A 19947-nucleotide genomic window follows, 5' to 3' on the forward strand; every position below is an offset into this window, starting at 1 on the left:
GTTATTTCACGATAATTTGGAAGAGCTTTCATGGAGACTTAGACAAGACTTAAAGTTGTCAATAATGACCTCTATTTAAGTTTCATAGCTTCTTATCATATCACCTGTACTGCGCGTATATTATGTCATCGGCTTACTTACACTTACAAACAATATGTTAAATCACATAACGATAACTTTATTCTGAAATCTTTTGATATAAATAACTGATAAGAAAATTAAACATTGAATAAAGATACACAACAGACAAGATATCAATGCTTGGCTTAGACATGATACCGACTTTGATGATTTTTACTTTTTGCATGGCATTAGCAAATGCATCGTGGTGGCACCCACATCCGCACATGGCCTGGAATTATGTGATAGCCGAACATAATATCAAAACTGATATCCATGGAAACATGTTTGTCGTTGATTTGTTTGATGTACCTAAAAACATTATTGATGAGCTTCACAGGTATGTCATATTGTTGGTTTCAAAATCTCTATTCTTGCTAAAAAAATACTTTAGGGGGATCTGCTCGAAAAAAGGGGGAGTCAATTGATTTTGCTTCTGTTACACAAACCATTTAAAGGACGGACGACACTGCAAAATACCGACTTCCAATAATTTACTGAAAAAGCATTTCTTTTCCTGCCGTTAAACTAAACACAAGTGTAATTTCAATTTATTAGGTATCTGGTACCGACTTTTATATTTAAATTTGACTGCTTATTTTCTGTTTTGGTTTACTAATACGGAGTTGATTATATCAATGGTCAACTTTTAACATTCTAGTCTCAGCATTGTCTCGTTATGTGTTAACCGTCCATTATATCTATACTTCTATGTAATATTCATTTCTCCAAACAAACTGGAATGGGATTAAAGTTATATGCCACTTCTCTGCTGGAACGAAAGAAGATTGGCGAACTGATGCCGGCCAGTTTCCATCTGATGGACTTGGAGCATCTAATAAGAACTGGACAGATGAGACATGGGTGGACATCAGAAATATTCAGTGAGTAAATAGAATTTTTGCAACCCCTTTGATGAATGTCGCAGAATGCGAGACATAAGGATTATGATCTTGAGGCACTGCTGGCGTCTTATAATATTTGTATAAAGCGTTATATTTCCGAGGATAAAAGCCCTGTATGTTTCAAACCGTATATACAGATGCCTTATATAAAAAATGATATGTCTATCATATGTCTAGTGTCATCGAACTCATTTTAAGCGACTTGTTAAATAATAATAGTTTTTCGTTCAGTATGCGTAATATTATAGAATAACTAAATGTTACGCACGTAATAAATCTGAGATGTATTTGTCAGTTAGGAGACTTTCTGACTTTGGTCTCATGTCGTGGTTCGTTCACAAATCAAAGTTTCCTTTAACAGTTTAGTATTATATAAATAAATAATTTATTAAAAAGTAAAATAACAAAAATACAGAACTCCGAGGATCTTCTCTGACAATTGACCTAAGAGTTAGCCCGTTAAAATGAGTGAATCTGGTTAATAGTATTAATGTCCCATTATCATGCCATTTTCAGGCATATTTATTAAGATGTAGAACTCGATTTAGTTTACAAATAATTCAGCTAAAACCAGTGCTACGAGCTTTCTTACACTTTACTTTGTATGTATTTATTTTGTGTCATGGATGGTTATTTCATATCTTTTGTTTGTCTATTATGGAATACTTAGCGACAAAAGTCAATCATTCATCAACTAATTAAAATCATGAAATAAATACAATATATCATAATATTATCATGTTTACAGAGTTAGACGTATAATGAGAGAAAGGATTGAACATGCTAATCGCCGCCATTGTGATGGTGTTGATCCGGAAAATGTAAATGGATGGGAACAAAATCGAGCAGGACTTCATTTAACACCTAATGATCAATTGGACTATAACAGATATTTAGCTCAAGGTATACATGCATATACTTTTACATTTATCCTTGTTAACTTTGTAATAATGTTACGACATAGTAGTGACATATTGAGGCACTCATACCATATCTTCTTATATCTACATACATATATTGAGAGCTGTCTCATTGGCACTCATACTTATCTTATATCTATATACATATATTGAGAGTTGTCTCATTGGCACTCATACCATATCTTCTTATATCTATATACATATATTGCAAGTTGTCTCATTGGCACTCATACCATATCTTTTAATATCAAATGCGTTTTGTTTAAATATACTACTTCACTTTTTTGGTCTTTTGAAAAATGTTGTTTGTGCTGTATTTAGACCCTTCTACAACGAAATTTGTTTTACATGCACACGTATAAAAATTGCGGTTTTTATCCAACGCAATGATAGGTTTGAACGTAGTTTTCAATTTAGACTTGTTTATATTTTTTCGTTTGGGCTTGTATCATATTTTCCCTCCGGTTTATATGATCCGTTCATCCTATATTGACTTAAAATTCAAGAGTCTATCTAAAAATGAGGGTACATTTTATATGGCCTTCCAAATACCGTTCCGATCCCTAACATCACTGAAGAGACATTTGTTGTCGAAATCCGGCTCCGGGGTACAAAAAAAATATTAACACCTTATGTTTGTGGCATAACATCGTGGCCATAAGTTAATTGTTTTCTGTTTAGTATTAAATTTATATTAAGATCCATTTTGTTACATCTTGTGATCAATTTTATTTGGCAATCGCCAATGGCAGTCAGCAGGGTTAAAGAACATCAGTTGTTCGACCTGTTAGTCAAATGCGTTTTGTTTAAATATATTTCTTCACTTTTTTTGTCTTTTGGAAAATGTTGTTTGTGCTGTATTTAGACCCTTCTACAACGAAATTTGTTTTACATGCACACGTATAAAAATTGCGGTTTTTATCCAACGCAATGATAGGTTTGAACGTAGTTTTCAATTTAGACTCGTATATATATATATATATATATATATATATATATATATATATATATATATATATATATATATATATATAAATTGCAAAATCCTGTAAAAGAAATAATTAATAATGTTTCATAACATAAAAATGGTAGCATACGCTATAATTGTATCACTTTGTTATATTGTACGGCATATTTTGTTAATACTGAACAAAAAGGTAAAACATGCTACACACAGGAACGAGTCATCAGTAAGTTGTAGTTCTTATTGACAAAATATTGGTTGAACTTGGAGGTATTATCGGCATTCATATTGGAACGAACTGTGCGTCTCATATTGCCGACCATTTTTTTTTTATTTGTAAAGAGGATCAAAGAAGACAGGTCATTTAATTTCACATTCAGATATATTAATGATGTTTTTTTTAAGAATCTTTATTGGTCGTTTTCAAACTACAGTGCATATGTACCAGACCATAGGAGTATTCGGATTGTACGCGGACGGTCTAGACAGTATGTGTACTTTTTTCAAAATACGCATACGGTCATACTATACGCGTACGGTCTGCCTTATTTATAGAATAAAATTTAGAATGGAAATGGGGGATGTGTCACAGAGACAACAACACAACCATAGAATAGACAACAAGTTGGTCACATTTATTAGATATACAGATCTGTTTAATAAATTTCTATTTGTATCCATCTGATGATCTGTTTGTATGTGTTTGTCCCAGGTCAGGAGCCTGTAATTTAGTGGCTGTCGTTTGATGATTTGTTACATATTTGTTTTCGTTCATTTTTGTACATGCATTAGGCCGTTAGTTTTCTCGTTTGACTTCTTTTACATTTGTCATTTCGGGGGCTTTTATAGCTGACTATGCGATATGGGCTTTGTTTATTGTTGAAAGCCGTACGATATCCTGTAATATCTGTGTTATTTGGTCCCTTGTGGAGAGTTATCTCATTGGCAATCATACCACATATTTTTTATAGCTAGAAAATACAATTAAATATATAATTACTAACACATAAAAAACATAATTACGTCACCATATGTGGCGTTGATACATTCGTGTGACGGACAGTTAATTCGTTTTGTGTACTGTCCTAAATTGTTTTACGTATTCGTTGTTATTCTGTGGTTAACATGTCGAAATGTATTGTTATATCATTCATTTATGTTTTCCTCTGTCCTGAATGTTTTGCATTTATTTGTACTGTATTTTTGTCATATCATGTTGTCATTTTAGCGGTAGATTTAACATTGCCTTAAAAGTGCGAGGTTTAACTTGCCACAAAACCAGGTTCAACTCACCATTTTTTCTTAGAATATCCTGTACCAAGTCAGGAAAATGGCAGTTATTATCTTATAGTTCGTTTCTATGTATGTATCTATGATGAGTTTAATGTTGCATTGTCGTTTGTTTTTTGTTGCACTTGAGTGTTTCTGTTGTTTCCACGTTTTTCTCGTATTGTTGGTGTGTTTCCCTCGGTTTTAGTTTGTAACCCGGATTTGTTTTCTCTTAATCGATTTATGACTTTTGAAGAGCGGTATACTACTGCTGCCTTTATTTAACCTGTAAAACAGTATATCATTTTCTTTCAACAGAAATCGCGCTTAAGCTCATTCTGTGCAATATATATAGTTATATTGAAACGTCCACCAGCAGTGGCATCGACTCAGTGGTTTAAATAGTTATCAAACGTATCAGGATTATAATTTAGGACGTCAAACGCGCGTTTCGTCTACATAAGACTCATTAGTGACGTTCATATCAAAAATCTATAAAGCCAAACAAGTAAAAAAGTTGAACAGCATTGAGGATCCAAAATTCCAAATAGTTTTTCTTGAGTTTTGCATTTTTTTTAATCTTTTAAAAAAATATTTGCAGTGGCACATGCAAATGGTTTAGCTGTAGGACTAAAGGACGATGTAAGCCAACTTAGTCACTTGGTGGTCGATTTTGACTTCGCCATAAACGAATCATGTTTGGAAAACCACACATGTGACCTGTACGAACCCTTTTTTCGTGCAGGAAAGGTATATTAAGAATATATAATTACATTAGATGTATGTTTCATTATAATACGTTATTCTGATTGGCACTGCAATCTCGCGTTTTTCCTTAATCAACTTTATTACACAATAAAATGTATCATTCATGATGACACGAGGTCCCACTATATCGTGCACATGTAAATTGAATAACAACTTGATAAAAATCGTATGTTCATGATCCTAGCTAAACAAAAATGTAATCATAAGTATTGAATGCTTCTTTTTGTAACTTCCGCGCTTCATACTAAATGTACTTCGGGCAACGCTTTTACACCCTTATAATGATTCAATTCTTAAATAACATTTTCATTATTCAGCTACGGATCTATACAAATCAAAAATATTTGTTTTATAATGTGTGTTTTGGCAAAACTACATCAATACATATTTATAGTTTATGGTATATTGATGGTAATAAGTCCTAACATATCTATATCGAGTCATTTTCATTTAGAACGATAGGTCATTCTTTCGAAGAATCAACTAGGACGATACCATGTTTCAAGGAAATATGCCCCAAGGCATAAAATAAAGACATATGAGAGGTCATAATCTTCCTTGATAAAAATGCAAACTGTGATTTACTTCAAAATTATATTCATCGTATAGTTTTTTGTTGCCTATTGGGGAATTTAGTTTTTAAAGTTCAATCTAAGATATGTGTAAAAAATCGTCATTGCCTGCATTTTAATTTTAGAAACAAATAATATTTAGTTAATACTCTTTAGTCTCTTATGGGTTTCTTATGTAGTTTTTATCCGTTTGTTTTTTTCTTATATCCAAATTAAGACTATGTTTAAAGTAATTGGTAGTTCAATTTGAACTGATGAATATATCCAAATATCAAGTTCTTTCAAATCATCATATTCTTTTGAACTAACCATAATTAAGTGTTTTTATGTTTTATAAGGCAACTAAACATGTAATACTCATAGGCGTAAATCTGTTGGAACCCCACTAAAATTTCTTCACTATAAAGGTTTGAGAGAAAATTAATTTGTTGTACTGCTGATTTGGTATTAAAGTTATAATCCCGTGTTTTATGGAATTTCCAAAGTTGAAAAAAAAATCAAGAACTTGTTCTATAAAAGTCGAGGAGATGGAATCGAAAAGTTTTTCAAAATCAATGAAGAGTAGAATGCCTGCGATATCATTTTGTCAGTGTAGATTATTAAATCATATATCAAGCTGATATTTTCACAAAAAACTCAGTTATCAGTTATAAATCTTGTCTGGTCATCGTTAATTACCAGGATGTCAATGAGTATCGATTACATTACCAAACTGGTATTCGACTAATCGGTTTCATGTAAGAGTGATGTTGCTTTCTTAAGTTTAGACAATAAATGTTTTGATTTAGAGCACCACCCGTGAAATTATATATTATTCAAAATAAATAAATATAAAAAAACGATATATAAACATGAGCATTTTTCCACGTCTGACACTTTTAGCTAACCTAAATCACTCCCCTACCTCTGTACCGTCAGATCATATATTTTCATCAGCAGGAATGTCAGTAGTTACCTATCAATTACTTGATTAGATTATTACCACTTTACATAATTAGTACATGAAGTAAATGAGCTATTTTTTATGATATAAAATTCCCTAAACTATTATTTAGCTCTAGGTAATAATGCTAAGGGTTTTACGCTCAAAAGAAAACGAAACACAATACATAAAATGTGTATTAGTTTTTATTTTGTAAATGTTTTATCGAGCGAGTTCTCGATTATCGCTCTGTAAATCCAATTAGTAATCGATTAGTAAATCTTCACCGAGTTGACATCCCAATTTATTACAAATAATATATAAGTTAAAAAATACAAAATATATATCTTCAAATCAATAATACTAGAACACACCCGCAAAATCGCGGGCATTAGGAGCTTGGTTGAAAGTATGTAAACTGTTGATGGGAGAATTTTTGTAAAATATTTTGTGTCTAGAGAATTTCAGTAATGCCCGCGTCACACTGTCCCGATTTTTACGCCGATGGCAACACGATTATGGAAATTTTCAAAATCGGGACTGATCGTATCCAGATCGGACTATTCGTAGTGCTATCTTTAACCATCGTAGAACCATCGGCCACTTTTTCTAGCCTTCGGGGACAACTTCGGGAAGGGTTCTAAATTTTTTAACATGTTAAAAAATCCCCGAAGGTGCGTCCGATGTTGAGGGTTCGTATTGAGTTCGTATCACCATCCTCACCATCGTAATGTCACCGGGAATGCATCTTTGAACATCGTATTGCATTCGTGTTTCCATCGTTTCCATCGGGCAGTTTTGACATTACGATGTCTACACGAATGAATCACGAAGCTACCCGAAGGTCTTACGATGGCAACACGACTTCGTGAAGACCTCGTAATCCCGTCGTGATGCCATCGAATAAAAGTACGAAGGTGACAAGATGGAACTACGACGGCAATTAATCCAGCTAAATGTAAGTTAATTTTCGCGCTTAAATACATTTAAAGTGCCATGCGCGATATGCACTGGTCAGTCTAATACGACAGTTAAGAAAGACGTTCACAAAACATGGAGCTCATATCATATGATTCTATGAGAACAAGAAAGGCGACAGCGTTGTTTCTATTAATTCAAATGGAACAAGAAGAGCAGGTATTACAGGCTCAGGATTTACTTTTACAAATAAAATATTATTTTTTGTCAATTTTTCATATCAAATAACATAATGAAAATCATAAACGCGCCTCGTATACCAACACTGTAGGTACACGTATATAGGGAAACCAACTTTTTCTTCATTATTCTGATTTTTTATGTATCGTCTGAGTTGTTGTCACACGAATGTTTACTCCATAAACATTTTGTTTTCTATATGTCATATTTTGCCGCATTTGTTGCTTTCCCCACATCCTTCCTTTAGTCTATATTATTATGATATTCTCCTGGAAAGAGCTCTTTTTGAATAAAAGGGATCAACGAACCCATTACCGTACCTTTAAGATAGATCAGTAAACATGGGCATAATTATGGGTGATTATTCAGATTAGTGCAAACATTAAACAGTTCAAACAAGGCAATGCCGAGCGTGGCATCCCCTCGTATGTAACATATTGGGGACAAATATGGACACTATATTTGTATATGACACATGCAGAAAATGGTGAATACGCATATTTGATACATAAACTATTTTTTTAGAAATCAACCAAATTAGTCAGTAACTGGAAATACCCACGGTCTTCCGTCTTATGATTAAACCAAAAATTAAATGTACAATATAATGTATATTCAATATTGATCAAACAATTTAAAACGCGTGATGACTTCGGCGTATAATTTAAATGCATCGTAAGCTGTACACGACGTCTTTTAGACATCGTATGGCCATCGCGACATCATCGTAAACCATCGTGTAGCCTTCGTGATCCATCTTGTAGGCTTCGGCTGAGATATGAAGCTTAGATACCGTCTTCGGTCAACCTTCGTATGTACATCTTTTGCTATCGTATATACTTTCGGCACCCTCGTATAGACTTCGTTATTCATCGTACTTGCTTCGGTCACTTTTGGGTATTTTAACGAGATCGGGACCAACTTCGTACGAACTTACAATTTTCGCATTCGGGTGTCCATCGTATATAAAAATCGGGACAGTGTGACGCGGGCATAAAAGATTTCATGTGTTTGGAGAATTTCAGAAAGGGTATCAAAATTCATAGGTAATTGGAAACAGTTTAAGCCTCCAAAATCCAAAATCCGTTTTATTCTTTTTTTGTTAAATTCCATTTTTTTCGCGTTTCTGAGAGTTTGTATACTATGAAAATACGTATACTATAAATACAGTGTATTTCACTATTAAATATCAATCTCAAGTTTTTCTCCTAGGCGATCACTGTTACATTAGATAGAGAGTAAAATTAAGAATGGAAATGGGGAATGTGTCAAAGAGACAACAACCCGACCATAGAAAAGACAACAGCAGAAGGTCACCAACAGGTCTTCAATGTGAAATTCCCGCACCCGGAGGCGTCCTTCAGCTGGCCCCTAAACAAATATATACTTGTTCAGTGATAATGAACGCCATACTAAACTCAAAATTGTTCACAAAAAACTAAAAGTTAAAATACTACAAGACTAACGAAGGCCCGAGGCTCCTGATTGGGACAGGCGCAAAAATGCGGCGGGGTTAAACATGTTTATGAGATCTCAACCCTCCCCTATACCTCTAGCCAATGTAGAAAAGTAAACGTATAACAATACGCACATTAAAATTCAGTTCAAGAGAAATCTGAGGCTGGTGTCAGAAGATGTAACAAAAGTAAATAAATAAAATGACAATAATACATAAATAACAACAGAATACTAGCAATTAACTGACATGCCAGCTCCAGACTTCAATTAAACTGATTGAAAAATTATGATTTCAACATATGAATATCAGGCACATTCCTTCCCGTTAGGGGTTTAGTATCATACCATCATAACATATATGAGAATAACATAACCCGTGTCATGCCAACAACTGGTTTTTGAATAAATGTATTTAGTTCCGATGCAAAGACCCTTTAAGTGAATCAATATTAACGCCAAAATATGCAATCTTTAATGACCTGACAACAGTATCGTAACTATATCCCTACTTAAAAAGTATATTTAAAGGTTTTGTTAGTTTCTGAGGTGAATACTGACATTTCTGTGCTTTATAAAGAATATTTCCATAAAAAATGAATGTGAAATACCTGAACGTATAAGAAGTCTGCATGTTGATCTATATTTACGAATGATGTCCTTATACCGATGATAAAATTTAGTAAATGTTTTGACTAGTTTGTAATATCGAAAACCTTGGTGTAATGATTTTTCAGTAATACATAAATTTTTCTCGTTAAAATCTAAAACATTGTTACGTACACGAGCGAATCGTACAAGTTGAGATATATAAACACCGTAAGATGGTGACAAGGGAACGTCACCATCTAAAAATGGATAATTAACGATAGGAAATGAAAAATCATCTCTTTTATCATAAATCTTAGTATAAAGCTTTCCGTTAGTGATATAATAGATATCAAGATCGAGGAAAGTGTAGTGGTCATAGTTAGTATTAGCTTTAAAGTAAGTTCAACAGGATAACTTTCTTTAGTATACATACTGAAGTCGTCATTATTGAGAGCCAAAATATCATCCAAATATCTAAAAGTATTATTAAATTTGTTTATCAGATGTTGTTTCGATGGATCTTTGCTGATTTTTGTCATAAATTGTAACTCATAGCAATACAAAAACAAGTCAGCAATAAGTGGTGCACATTTAGTCCACATTGTAATTTCGATAACCTGACAATATTCGGAATCTCCAAAGCGAACATAAATGTTATCTAGTAAAAATTCAAGGGCAGATATAGTATCAAAGCATGTCCAATTGACAGTTTTTTTTTGTTTATTGCTACTAAAAAATGACCTATTAGAGTTTGAACATATATATTCATATTCTGACTTTTTAAGGTAGCACTACAGTCTAACAATGATTTTTTGAAGATAATTTTTTTATCACATAATTTTGAAATAAGTATTATTCTGGACAGTTTGTAAAAATCCCAAAGTCATTATCATATCACAACAGGGAGTAAATTGGTAATGAACTTATGTAAATAAAAGCACATGGTAATTAGTCTAAATATATAGGCATTTGGGAGGGGCTAATATGTCAATCATCTGTTGATACCAGTGTCCAGCTGCTAATCCCTGACCACAAGATACATATTGTAGTCTTATCTCATTGTTTTGCAACAAAAAATATTTATATAACATGGAAGTGAACAAAGAAAAAGAAAAAGACTATAGGGAAAAAATCTACCAAAAATGAAAAAAAAAAATACTATGGAAAAGAGTGGGAAATTATTTTTAAAAGCCTCTGACTGCCTGTATAAATTTCTACTCTTTGGTCTTCTTCATTTAAATACAGTTTTATGCATTTTTTAATAAATTATTTTTAGTTTATGTGTAATTTATCAGTTCCATTAAATTAAAAAAATCATGTGGGAAAGTGTATTTTCAAGAAAACGGTGGTCTTGATCTTTTTATGAACATGTTTTTTGATGCACACTTTTAATGTTCTAGCTAATTTCAGACATAGTTTATTTCTTTTTTTAAATTTAAATGAAAATCATTCTTTATATTCTGAGAATAATGATGTTAAACATTGATTAAATGCAGCTGGCCAATCATGTTATTCTCTTATCTTAGACTGTCTGGAAAGAGGCGGAGCGTTGTCTATGTTGGTCAAATCTGTGACGTCAAACTCCCGCCAAATGCCAAGTTAGTGTTGGACATTTCACATATAATGCAAAATTTACAGCATTAGAGCATCAAAGACACAAAGTGTGTGGTTCTATTGATATAGTAATGGTATCAGAACACTCCTGGGGTGTTCCCAGTGGAATGTTTGTATTTATATTGACTTTATAGGGTTCTAAGGGGGAAATTCAGTTTTTAGGTCATTTCTCAGAACAATTTTTCATGAGAATTGTAAGGAAAAAATGAAAATAGAAACTTTATGGGTACCCTCTTTGGCTTGACCTTGATATATATGATAAAAGGGTGTATTTTCTACAATACCGTGTCCCAGTTTTTGGATAATTTGTTTCTAAATGAATTGATAGGTCTCCAAAGATGAAAGGTGAAATGAGGTTTGGCACCCAGCAGTTAAATCAATATATCTTCTTACTGGAGGCATATATCAAAAATCTAAGACACGGTTTTGGAAATTGTATATGGTTGATTAAAGGGATGAAAACAAATGTTTACTACCATTTGACATGAATGTGCCATTTTCATCCAAGTTGGAAGACCACTTTTTTGGCAATTAATGAGCTATATTTTGAAATTAATCAAACCAAAAATAAATTTATATATAGATTAAGAAAGAGTTATATTTCAGCTTTAAAATGAGTTAAAGATTTTAAAAATCCATTGAGCAGTTCTGGAGAAATTAATATTTAAAGACTGTTGATTGGAGTCAGAAATTTCTGACTGTAGTGCTACCTTAAATGCCCATTTTATTAGGTGTGTGATTTTTTTTTTCTTAATGAGAATGTGAGGCAATGTGGTTTATAGGGTAGAAAAATCAAAACTTTGAACAGATTCAAAATCACCAATATAAGCATGCAATTTATCAAGTACTTCCAACGAGTTCTTGATACTCCAAAAGTAATTAATTCCACTATTTTCGAAGGCCTTATTTGAACAATTTATTATCAGGTCTATGATTGTACAAAGTGTACTGGTAATACGAATAGACAATTTAGTTGTGGAACAATGGCTTGAAGACGAAATAAATCTATATTTGTAAGGTGTTTTGTGTAGCTTCGGAAGCCAATACTTAGTTGGGACTTTCATTGTATTTGGTTCTGCTTGTAAAGCGGTAGCTAAAAGTTAATGTTTGTTACAGATGTCGTTTTCTGAAAATGAAGTCAGTTGGGATGTTGGTGAATTGGTGATTTCTTTTTCAGAACCTCAATGTAAAATTTACGTCAAACAATATTACTATTATTAACAGCTTTATCGGCCGGGACAAAAACAAATTCCTTGGCTAGTTCTTTTAGTTTTGTTTGATACGAGAAATAGGTTTATGGTGATTATTGTAAATAGTAAAATGTTCTTTAAAATGTTGAATACGTATATCAACTATGTTACTGAATTAAAAAGAGTTCAAAGATTTTTTGTCAGCTTTTTCCCGTTTTATCCATTTCAAACAGTAAGTACGGAGTGAGTCAAGGATGATAATACGACACTCATTCCAATTAATAATTGATATTTAGGTCCTTTACTGAGGAATGATTTTAACTCTCGGTCTTGAACGATGTTAAGATCTCCTGTAATAACATAGGAAATGGGTCCATAAATGTATTCGGAATTACTACAATTACATAAAGTAGGTGTATTTTCACTGATATTAACATCTTTACACAATTGGCTATAATTAAACACAAATTTCCGGGTAGATTTCTTGTAAATATAAAAAATAAGAGGGAGCTCAGTATTGACATACTTTATTTTAATAAAATGTTTTTATGATCTACAGGGCGATCAATTTTGGGAAACAGTTATCAAAATTGTCATTGAAGAATATGAGTCTGATCCATCTATTGATATTGAGACAGAGGATAAACAGTTTAATATAAGCTATCAGCTTTTATGGGATATGATTAAGATGAAAGTACGTGGAACTTCAATCTCATTTTCGTCTTTCCAGAAGAAGGAACAAAATAATAAAGAAAAAGAATTATCAAACAAGATATCAATATTAGATAAAAAAAAAAAAACTCATAGAGAATAACTTGCCATTAGTACACAAAGAAAGGGAAGGGTTGGAACTAGAATTAAAAGTAATACGAGAAAAAAATGTTAAAGGGATAATTACAAGAGCAAAGGCAAGATGTAAAGTAGAGGAGGAAAAGGGAAGTAACTATTTTTATTATTTGGAAAAAAAAACATTATACAGAAAAAATTATTCCCAAACTTATTCTGGAGGACGAATCTGAGATAACGGATCCATGTATTATTAGAAATGAACAAAAACAATTTTATAAAAAATTGTATACTAGTTCTAACCCATTGTTACTTGAAACTCACAGGAGCACATTTCTTCAGCATGACTTTCTTTTTATTACAAAACCTATCGAGGAAGAGGTAGTATCATGTGAAGGACCTTTATCAGTACAGGAATGTCTGTCTTCTCTTAAACATATGAAGAACTCTAAATCTTGGTATAGATGGATTCACTGTTGAGTTTTATAAATTTTTTTGGAATAATATTAAATTACCACTAGTAAGATGTTTAAATGAGGCTTTAGCATATGGAAAGTTCTCTATCACTCAAAGACAGGGACTCATTACCTGTATACCAAAGGAGGGTAAGTCAAAGTTTTATCTAAAGAACTGGCGACCTATCACACTGCTGTGTGTAGACTATAAGATAGCTACAGCCAGTCTAGCAAATAGATTCAAAAAGGTCTTGGTAAACATAATTAGTCAAACACAAAAAGGTTTTTTTAAAGGTAGGTATATAGGCGAATGTACTAGATTTATTTATGATCTGTTGGAAAAGATGGAAGAAGACGACATTCCTGGACTTTTACTTTTAGTCGATTTTGAAAAAGATTTCGACACAGTCTTTTATATATGAGGCTTTGCAGTTTTATGTTTTTGACCATACATTTATAAATTGGAGTAAGGCTTGCTACTGTGATGCCTCTAGTGCAGTGTTGAATAACGGTTATATTTCATTCATTAAAAGGGGGATCCGTCAAGGGAGTCCTCTGTCTCCTTACCTATTTATTTTAGTGCTAGAATTACTAAGTGCAGCTATTAAAAATGAACCTGATGTTGCGGGTGTAACAATTAATGACTCTGAATTTCTGTTGAGTCAATACGCTGATGATTCTTCCGTAGTCCTCGATGGTGACCAAAAATCCCTAAATCAGTGTTTATACTTGTTTGATAAATTTTCAGAGTGTGCTGGACTTAAGTGTATAAATGTTGACAAAACCGAAGCCGTATGGATTTGGTCAAACAAGGGTAGTATGGGAAAACTTTTGCAAGAAAAAAATCTTGTTTGGAACCATTCTGGGAGGTTTAAACTATTAGGTATATGGTTTGAGTTTGCTAAAATGGATAAAACTCTATGTAATTTTACAGCCAAGATAAACAGTATCAAGTCATTACTTAATACTTGGGCTTATAGAGAACTAACATATATTGGAAGGGTTGTAGTTATTAAGACTTTAGCTCTTCCCATTTTGGTTCAAGTTCCGACTGTCCTTGCTAACCCCAAAGAAGGGGTTTTGAAGGAGATTCAGAATATATTTTTTAACTTCTTATGGAAAGGAAAACCTGATAAAGTGAAAAGGGCAGTGATTATGTGATGGTGGTCTTAAGATGCCTAATATTTATTAGTTTTGCTATAGTGTAAAAATGTCTTGGCTGTATAAATTATTAGATCCCCAAAATTACTCTCCTTGAAAAGTCTTGCTACTTAGTTATATACAAAAATTTGGGGGGGACAAAATTTTACACTTAAGTCAAGAAGGTTTACTTTATTTAGCAGAAAAAGTTAATCCATTTTGGCATGATATCCTAGTAAATTTTTCCAAGTTAAAAAATAAGCTGAAAGCTGAAAACAAGACTGAAATTTTGACCCAGTCCATATGGCTGAATCCGAACATCAAAATGGATGGCAAGATGATTTTGAGGTTCAAATATATTGAAAATAGTATATTCTTCATTAATGATCTGATGTCAGATAATAATACATTATTCTCATATGATGAATTTAAAAAAAAGTGTATGATATCAATACTAATTTTGTAGAATTTTATAGTATTTTAAGTGCAATTCCAAAGAGATGGAAAAGTATTATAGAAAGTAGTTCAAAACTGGAAATTATTGAAATTATATTAATAGATAAAGTTAAAAAGGAACCAAAATCTTGTAATTTTTTCTATACATTATTTTTGGAGGATAATAAAGTGATATCTTTATCTTCCCGTGAAAAATGGGAAAGAGATTTAAATATGCAAATTGAGGATTGGGATGCTATTTATTCCATGCCCTTTATTATAACCAGGAACTCTTTTTTGCAAAACTTTCAATTTAAGATTGTTCATAGGATTCTACCATGTAATTCATTTTTATTGAAATGTAAATTAAAAGAAACTGAACTTTGTACTTTTTGTTCAGAAATTAAAGAAAATATTTTTCACATTTTTTGGGAATGTAATGCATCACAAAACTTGTGGCTATCCGTTATAGATTGGATTTAAACTTATGGCATTCTCCTGCCATTCAGTGCAAAAGAAGTCATTTTAGGTGTGTCTGTGGATTTTGTTAACAGTAAAACAGTTAATAATATTTTGTTGTTATTCAAATATTACATATACAAATGTAGATGTAAGAACATATCCCGCACAAAATATGGAGGAGTAGAATATTTAAAATATTGGATTAATATAGAAAAATACTCTGTATGTTTCTTAACAAAAAGTAAAAATGGATCAGAAATGGCATTTGTTAGAAGCAGCTTTTATTTAATTCATTTGTTTAATTAACGAAATCATTTGTAATATTATATCTATATCTTATTATATCCATATGACTTAATTGATCTATCAAGTATTACTTTATTTTTAAAATGTGTATCGAATACTGTAGTATGTAATTTCACATGTTTCATCATCAAAAATAAAATAATTACAAAAAACATTTTGGGAAACAGTTTAGAATAACAATATGCCATAATTATTAGAACATTTCATACTGAGGACTGATATTTGAAATTGTGTTGCAATTCTTTAAAATTTTATTTAACTTATTAACCGGTAATGAACAGAGCTTTGTTAACAGATAATGTCTGCCGTTGTTTTTTGAAATAGAAATGAGGTCCGAAATATTGGTATGATTGGTCCGAAATTTTCTTTGATTTTTCTACGACCGTGATAACGGTTTTTACGAACAGTTTTAGAAACTATATCCAAAATGTTAACCGAATCGGTCCTTGATATAATACCGATTCCCATGATATTATTATTAAGACCGAGAGGGTAGACTGTCTGTAATTTTCTAATCCAATTTGATTCAATTATTTTCCATGATCGTACAAACTTTGAATGAGATTCACCAGGCTGCTTATTTACTACTAGATATTTAATAGGATGATTGTGCTTCTTAAGGTGTTGATAAATGATACTTTTGAATTTATTGGGTCTTTTAAAACGATACAGATAATCTTGAGTCTATCAACGCGATAATTATTGTCCTGTCTGCGCGAGTACTGTTAAGAAATTTATGTGCAAGTTTAAAATCTGAAATCCTGTTTAACCTAAAAGCGAAATCGCGGGCCCTTTAGCTTGGTTGAAAGTAAATAAAGTGTATTTGCTATTAAATATCAATTGCCAGTTTCCTCTCCTAGGCGACCACTCTATATTATATACAGAGTCTCTATCAACTCGATAATTATTGTCCTGTTCCCGAGTTCAGTACTATTATGAAATTCATGATGTTCAAGTTTAAAAACGGAAGTCCTGTTTGACTTAAAAGCGAAATCGCGTGCACTTTAAATTTGGTTGAAAGAATGTTCACTATTTTAGGAAGAATTTTTGTAACAGATTTTATATCTGGAGAATTTAAAAAAATAATATCAAAAGTCGTATAGATACATGGAGACAGGACAATATTTTAAAACCCTCTCACTTTTTTCAAAGTCCGTTATTATTTTATTTTATGTCATATTCCATTATTGTCGCGTTTCTGTATACTATGACCATACGTATCTATATTATATATATATTAAAGTGTGTTTAATTTTCTATAATTTACTATTAGTTCGAAGTTTTGCCTCCATGGCGATCTCTGTTATCTTATATAGAGAGTCTTTATATGTTATTGTATTATATTAAATAAATCATAGTATACATGCAGATAAACGTGAAATAATTGTCCTGTCCCCGTCCGAGTACTTATGAAAATTATGTGCAAGTTAAGGTATAATAGTAATGGTTTTCACGATCTAAAAACCACGATTTAGACTACATTCTGATTGGCTTATTCATTTTTCATTATGCGATTGGTTCTCAATGTTAAAACGGGAAGTCATGTCCGATTTAAAAGTCGGTCTGATGACGGAATCAATATTCCGATGCTTTTTTTTTCGTTTTTCTCCCAAAATAACCCAAACTGAATAGTCATAAGAATGGATGACAAATGGGACTATGCATAATGCCTATAGGACATAGAGTCATGATGATTAATTTATTGTGGGAGGAAGAGAAGCGACACACAAAATGAGGTCTTCTCGTTTAATAGTATAGATAAGGGAAACTACCAAATATGGTATAACAGCTTATTTTATAACCGACCCGTATTTAATACGGATTTCTATTCAAGAATAATTTGTAAATTTAAAAGATCTCTTAAAAATCAACGGGTAATTCTACTTTATCTTGGAAAAAATAATCAGTTTCTGATTACTATACTCAATTAATTAACAAGTTTCACCGACAAAACTTTTTTACATCCTAACCATGAGTTGGTGTCTACCGACAATTATCCATCGGAATAACTTCCAATACACCATTTCAGGTTAAATCGAGGTTCGTTCAAATTCGATTAAACCAATGACACGAATGTTTATCATTAAACTATCAAAGAGAGACGACAGATATCAAAGGGACATTAAAAAAATGACTGTGTCATGAAAAAATGAAAAAAACAGAGACAGGTTATAGTATACAAAACACTGAAACACAACACAGAAAATAAAGGCTGAGCAACACGAAACCAAATAAAAACGTGGGTGATCTTACGTAATTCGGAGGAGAAATCAGATCTTGTTCTACATATGTCAACCCTGTTGCTCATGATAGTTCAAACCTGATGACAATTTCAATTCTGTAGGTCACATGCGGGGAAAAGAAGACAGGATACATTTATATTTACTTTACTTAACACATGATGCAGTGTGGATGTCTAAACAAAGTGCGTAATAATGCTTTCTTTCACATCCACACAAAAAATATTTTGAAGAACTCAGACTGACACCCAACTACCATTTATAACAAAAGAGACAGATTTTGATTTGAGACTGCATATGGAACATTATGTCAAGGGACACTACCATCGAAAGTGTTTTTAGGAAGTGTGCGCATTAGTAGAAGTTTTGTTTAAAAGAGGGACGAAAGATACCAAAGGGACAATCAAACTCATAAATCTTAAACAAACTGACAACGCCATGGCTAAAAATGAAAAAGACAAACAGAAAAACAATAGCACACACGACACAACATAGAAAACTAAAGAATAAACAACACGAACCCCACCAAAAACTAGGGGTGATCTCAGGTGCTCGGGAAGGGTAAGCAGGTGCTCCGGCAGGGTAAGCAGATCCTTAAATTAGGAAGAAAACCAAATAACAACGTGATATTCAAGATACAAGTACGGCTGATTTTTCCAAATCAGGTATTTTTGTATCATTTATTGTTTTGAAATCTTGGTTATCATCGTTAGTACTTTGGTTTATTTAATTTCAGCCGGTATTCCACGTCCAATACGTGAATTCTATCAGAGAAGGTCACCAAAGGAAAGAAGAGATATGCTCAAACCGACCTCCTAACATGAATACTTTAATCAAAGTTAAAATGGATAACTGGAAACTTGCTTGTTGACATTTTTGTCCAGTAAAGAGCGAGCAATTTCGCGGTGTATTTGTTTATTAATTGAAATTGTCTTATCAAACAACTATATTGTTTCTTTTTATTTGTCCAATACTGTTGAATACTTTATATGTGTCATCGTGATATGTTTTGTCCCAGATGGGGGTTGATCTATAACCTTATGCAAGCGTACTTGAGGAGAACATGAATATCATTTTAAAAAATGTATTAATTGTGTTGTCCCAGTTTGAGTAATCAGTATTACCAATGTTATGTCAACTGATTTTGCGGAGCATACATTTTAATTTGCATACGGACAGTCTATTTGCTGATTTGTGTGGTGAGGATGATTGCAGTTATTACTTTTTATTGAATTTTAGTCACCTATCAGAGTCAACAAACGGATATACAAAAGAATTGAATTTATGATATAGGACGAATAATTGGACACTGCGTTGATGAGTGTATCCTAAAACACCTGTCTATATATGGACTGGTCTTTAAAAAGCGAACCGATTAAACCCCGCCCAGTCAACGAGAAATAAACGAAGTAATAATATTTACGATAACATAATCAAAGACTGAAATCGGAAAGCATAAAATTATTAATTACTAATACTTGGACATAAACGGAACCGTTATCGACGAAGACCATTCAGGAAGAAACATATTTGATTAGTTTTTAATACTTTTCCCACCTCATTTTTGAGTCAATATGATAATGAATTAGTGCAGTAAATTTTTCAATGATATGAACATTATGACACAAAAAAAACATATGAGATGAAAATTATGACAAAGAAAATCAACTGCGAT

The 19947-nt window shown here is 32.2% G+C and overlaps 1 protein-coding gene across 1 annotated transcript; it reads left to right on the forward strand.

Moving 5' to 3' along the window:
* Positions 1–206: 206 nt before the first annotated feature.
* On the forward strand, positions 207–19216 carry LOC143063633 (uncharacterized). The gene is made up of 5 exons (XM_076235884.1): positions 207–459; positions 860–1004; positions 1774–1928; positions 4780–4928; positions 19009–19216. Exons 1-5 carry the CDS (start codon positions 258–260, stop codon positions 19141–19143), a joined length of 786 nt encoding a protein of 261 aa, XP_076091999.1. The 5' UTR covers positions 207–257; the 3' UTR covers positions 19144–19216.
* The last annotated feature ends 731 nt before the right edge of the window (positions 19217–19947 follow it).

Source organism: Mytilus galloprovincialis, chromosome 1 (assembly GCF_965363235.1).
Source record: "Mytilus galloprovincialis chromosome 1, xbMytGall1.hap1.1, whole genome shotgun sequence".
Taxonomy (NCBI): domain Eukaryota; kingdom Metazoa; phylum Mollusca; class Bivalvia; order Mytilida; family Mytilidae; genus Mytilus; species Mytilus galloprovincialis.

Coding starts and splice junctions, on each gene's coding strand:
- LOC143063633 (XM_076235884.1), top strand. CDS start 258: ATGCTTGGCTTAGACATGATACCGACTTTGATGATTTTTACTTTTTGC. Junction 1,005..1,773: donor GTGGACATCAGAAATATTCA/GTGAGTAAATAG, acceptor TCATGTTTACAG/AGTTAGACGTATAATGAGAG. Junction 4,929..19,008: donor CCTTTTTTCGTGCAGGAAAG/GTATATTAAGAA, acceptor ATTTAATTTCAG/CCGGTATTCCACGTCCAATA.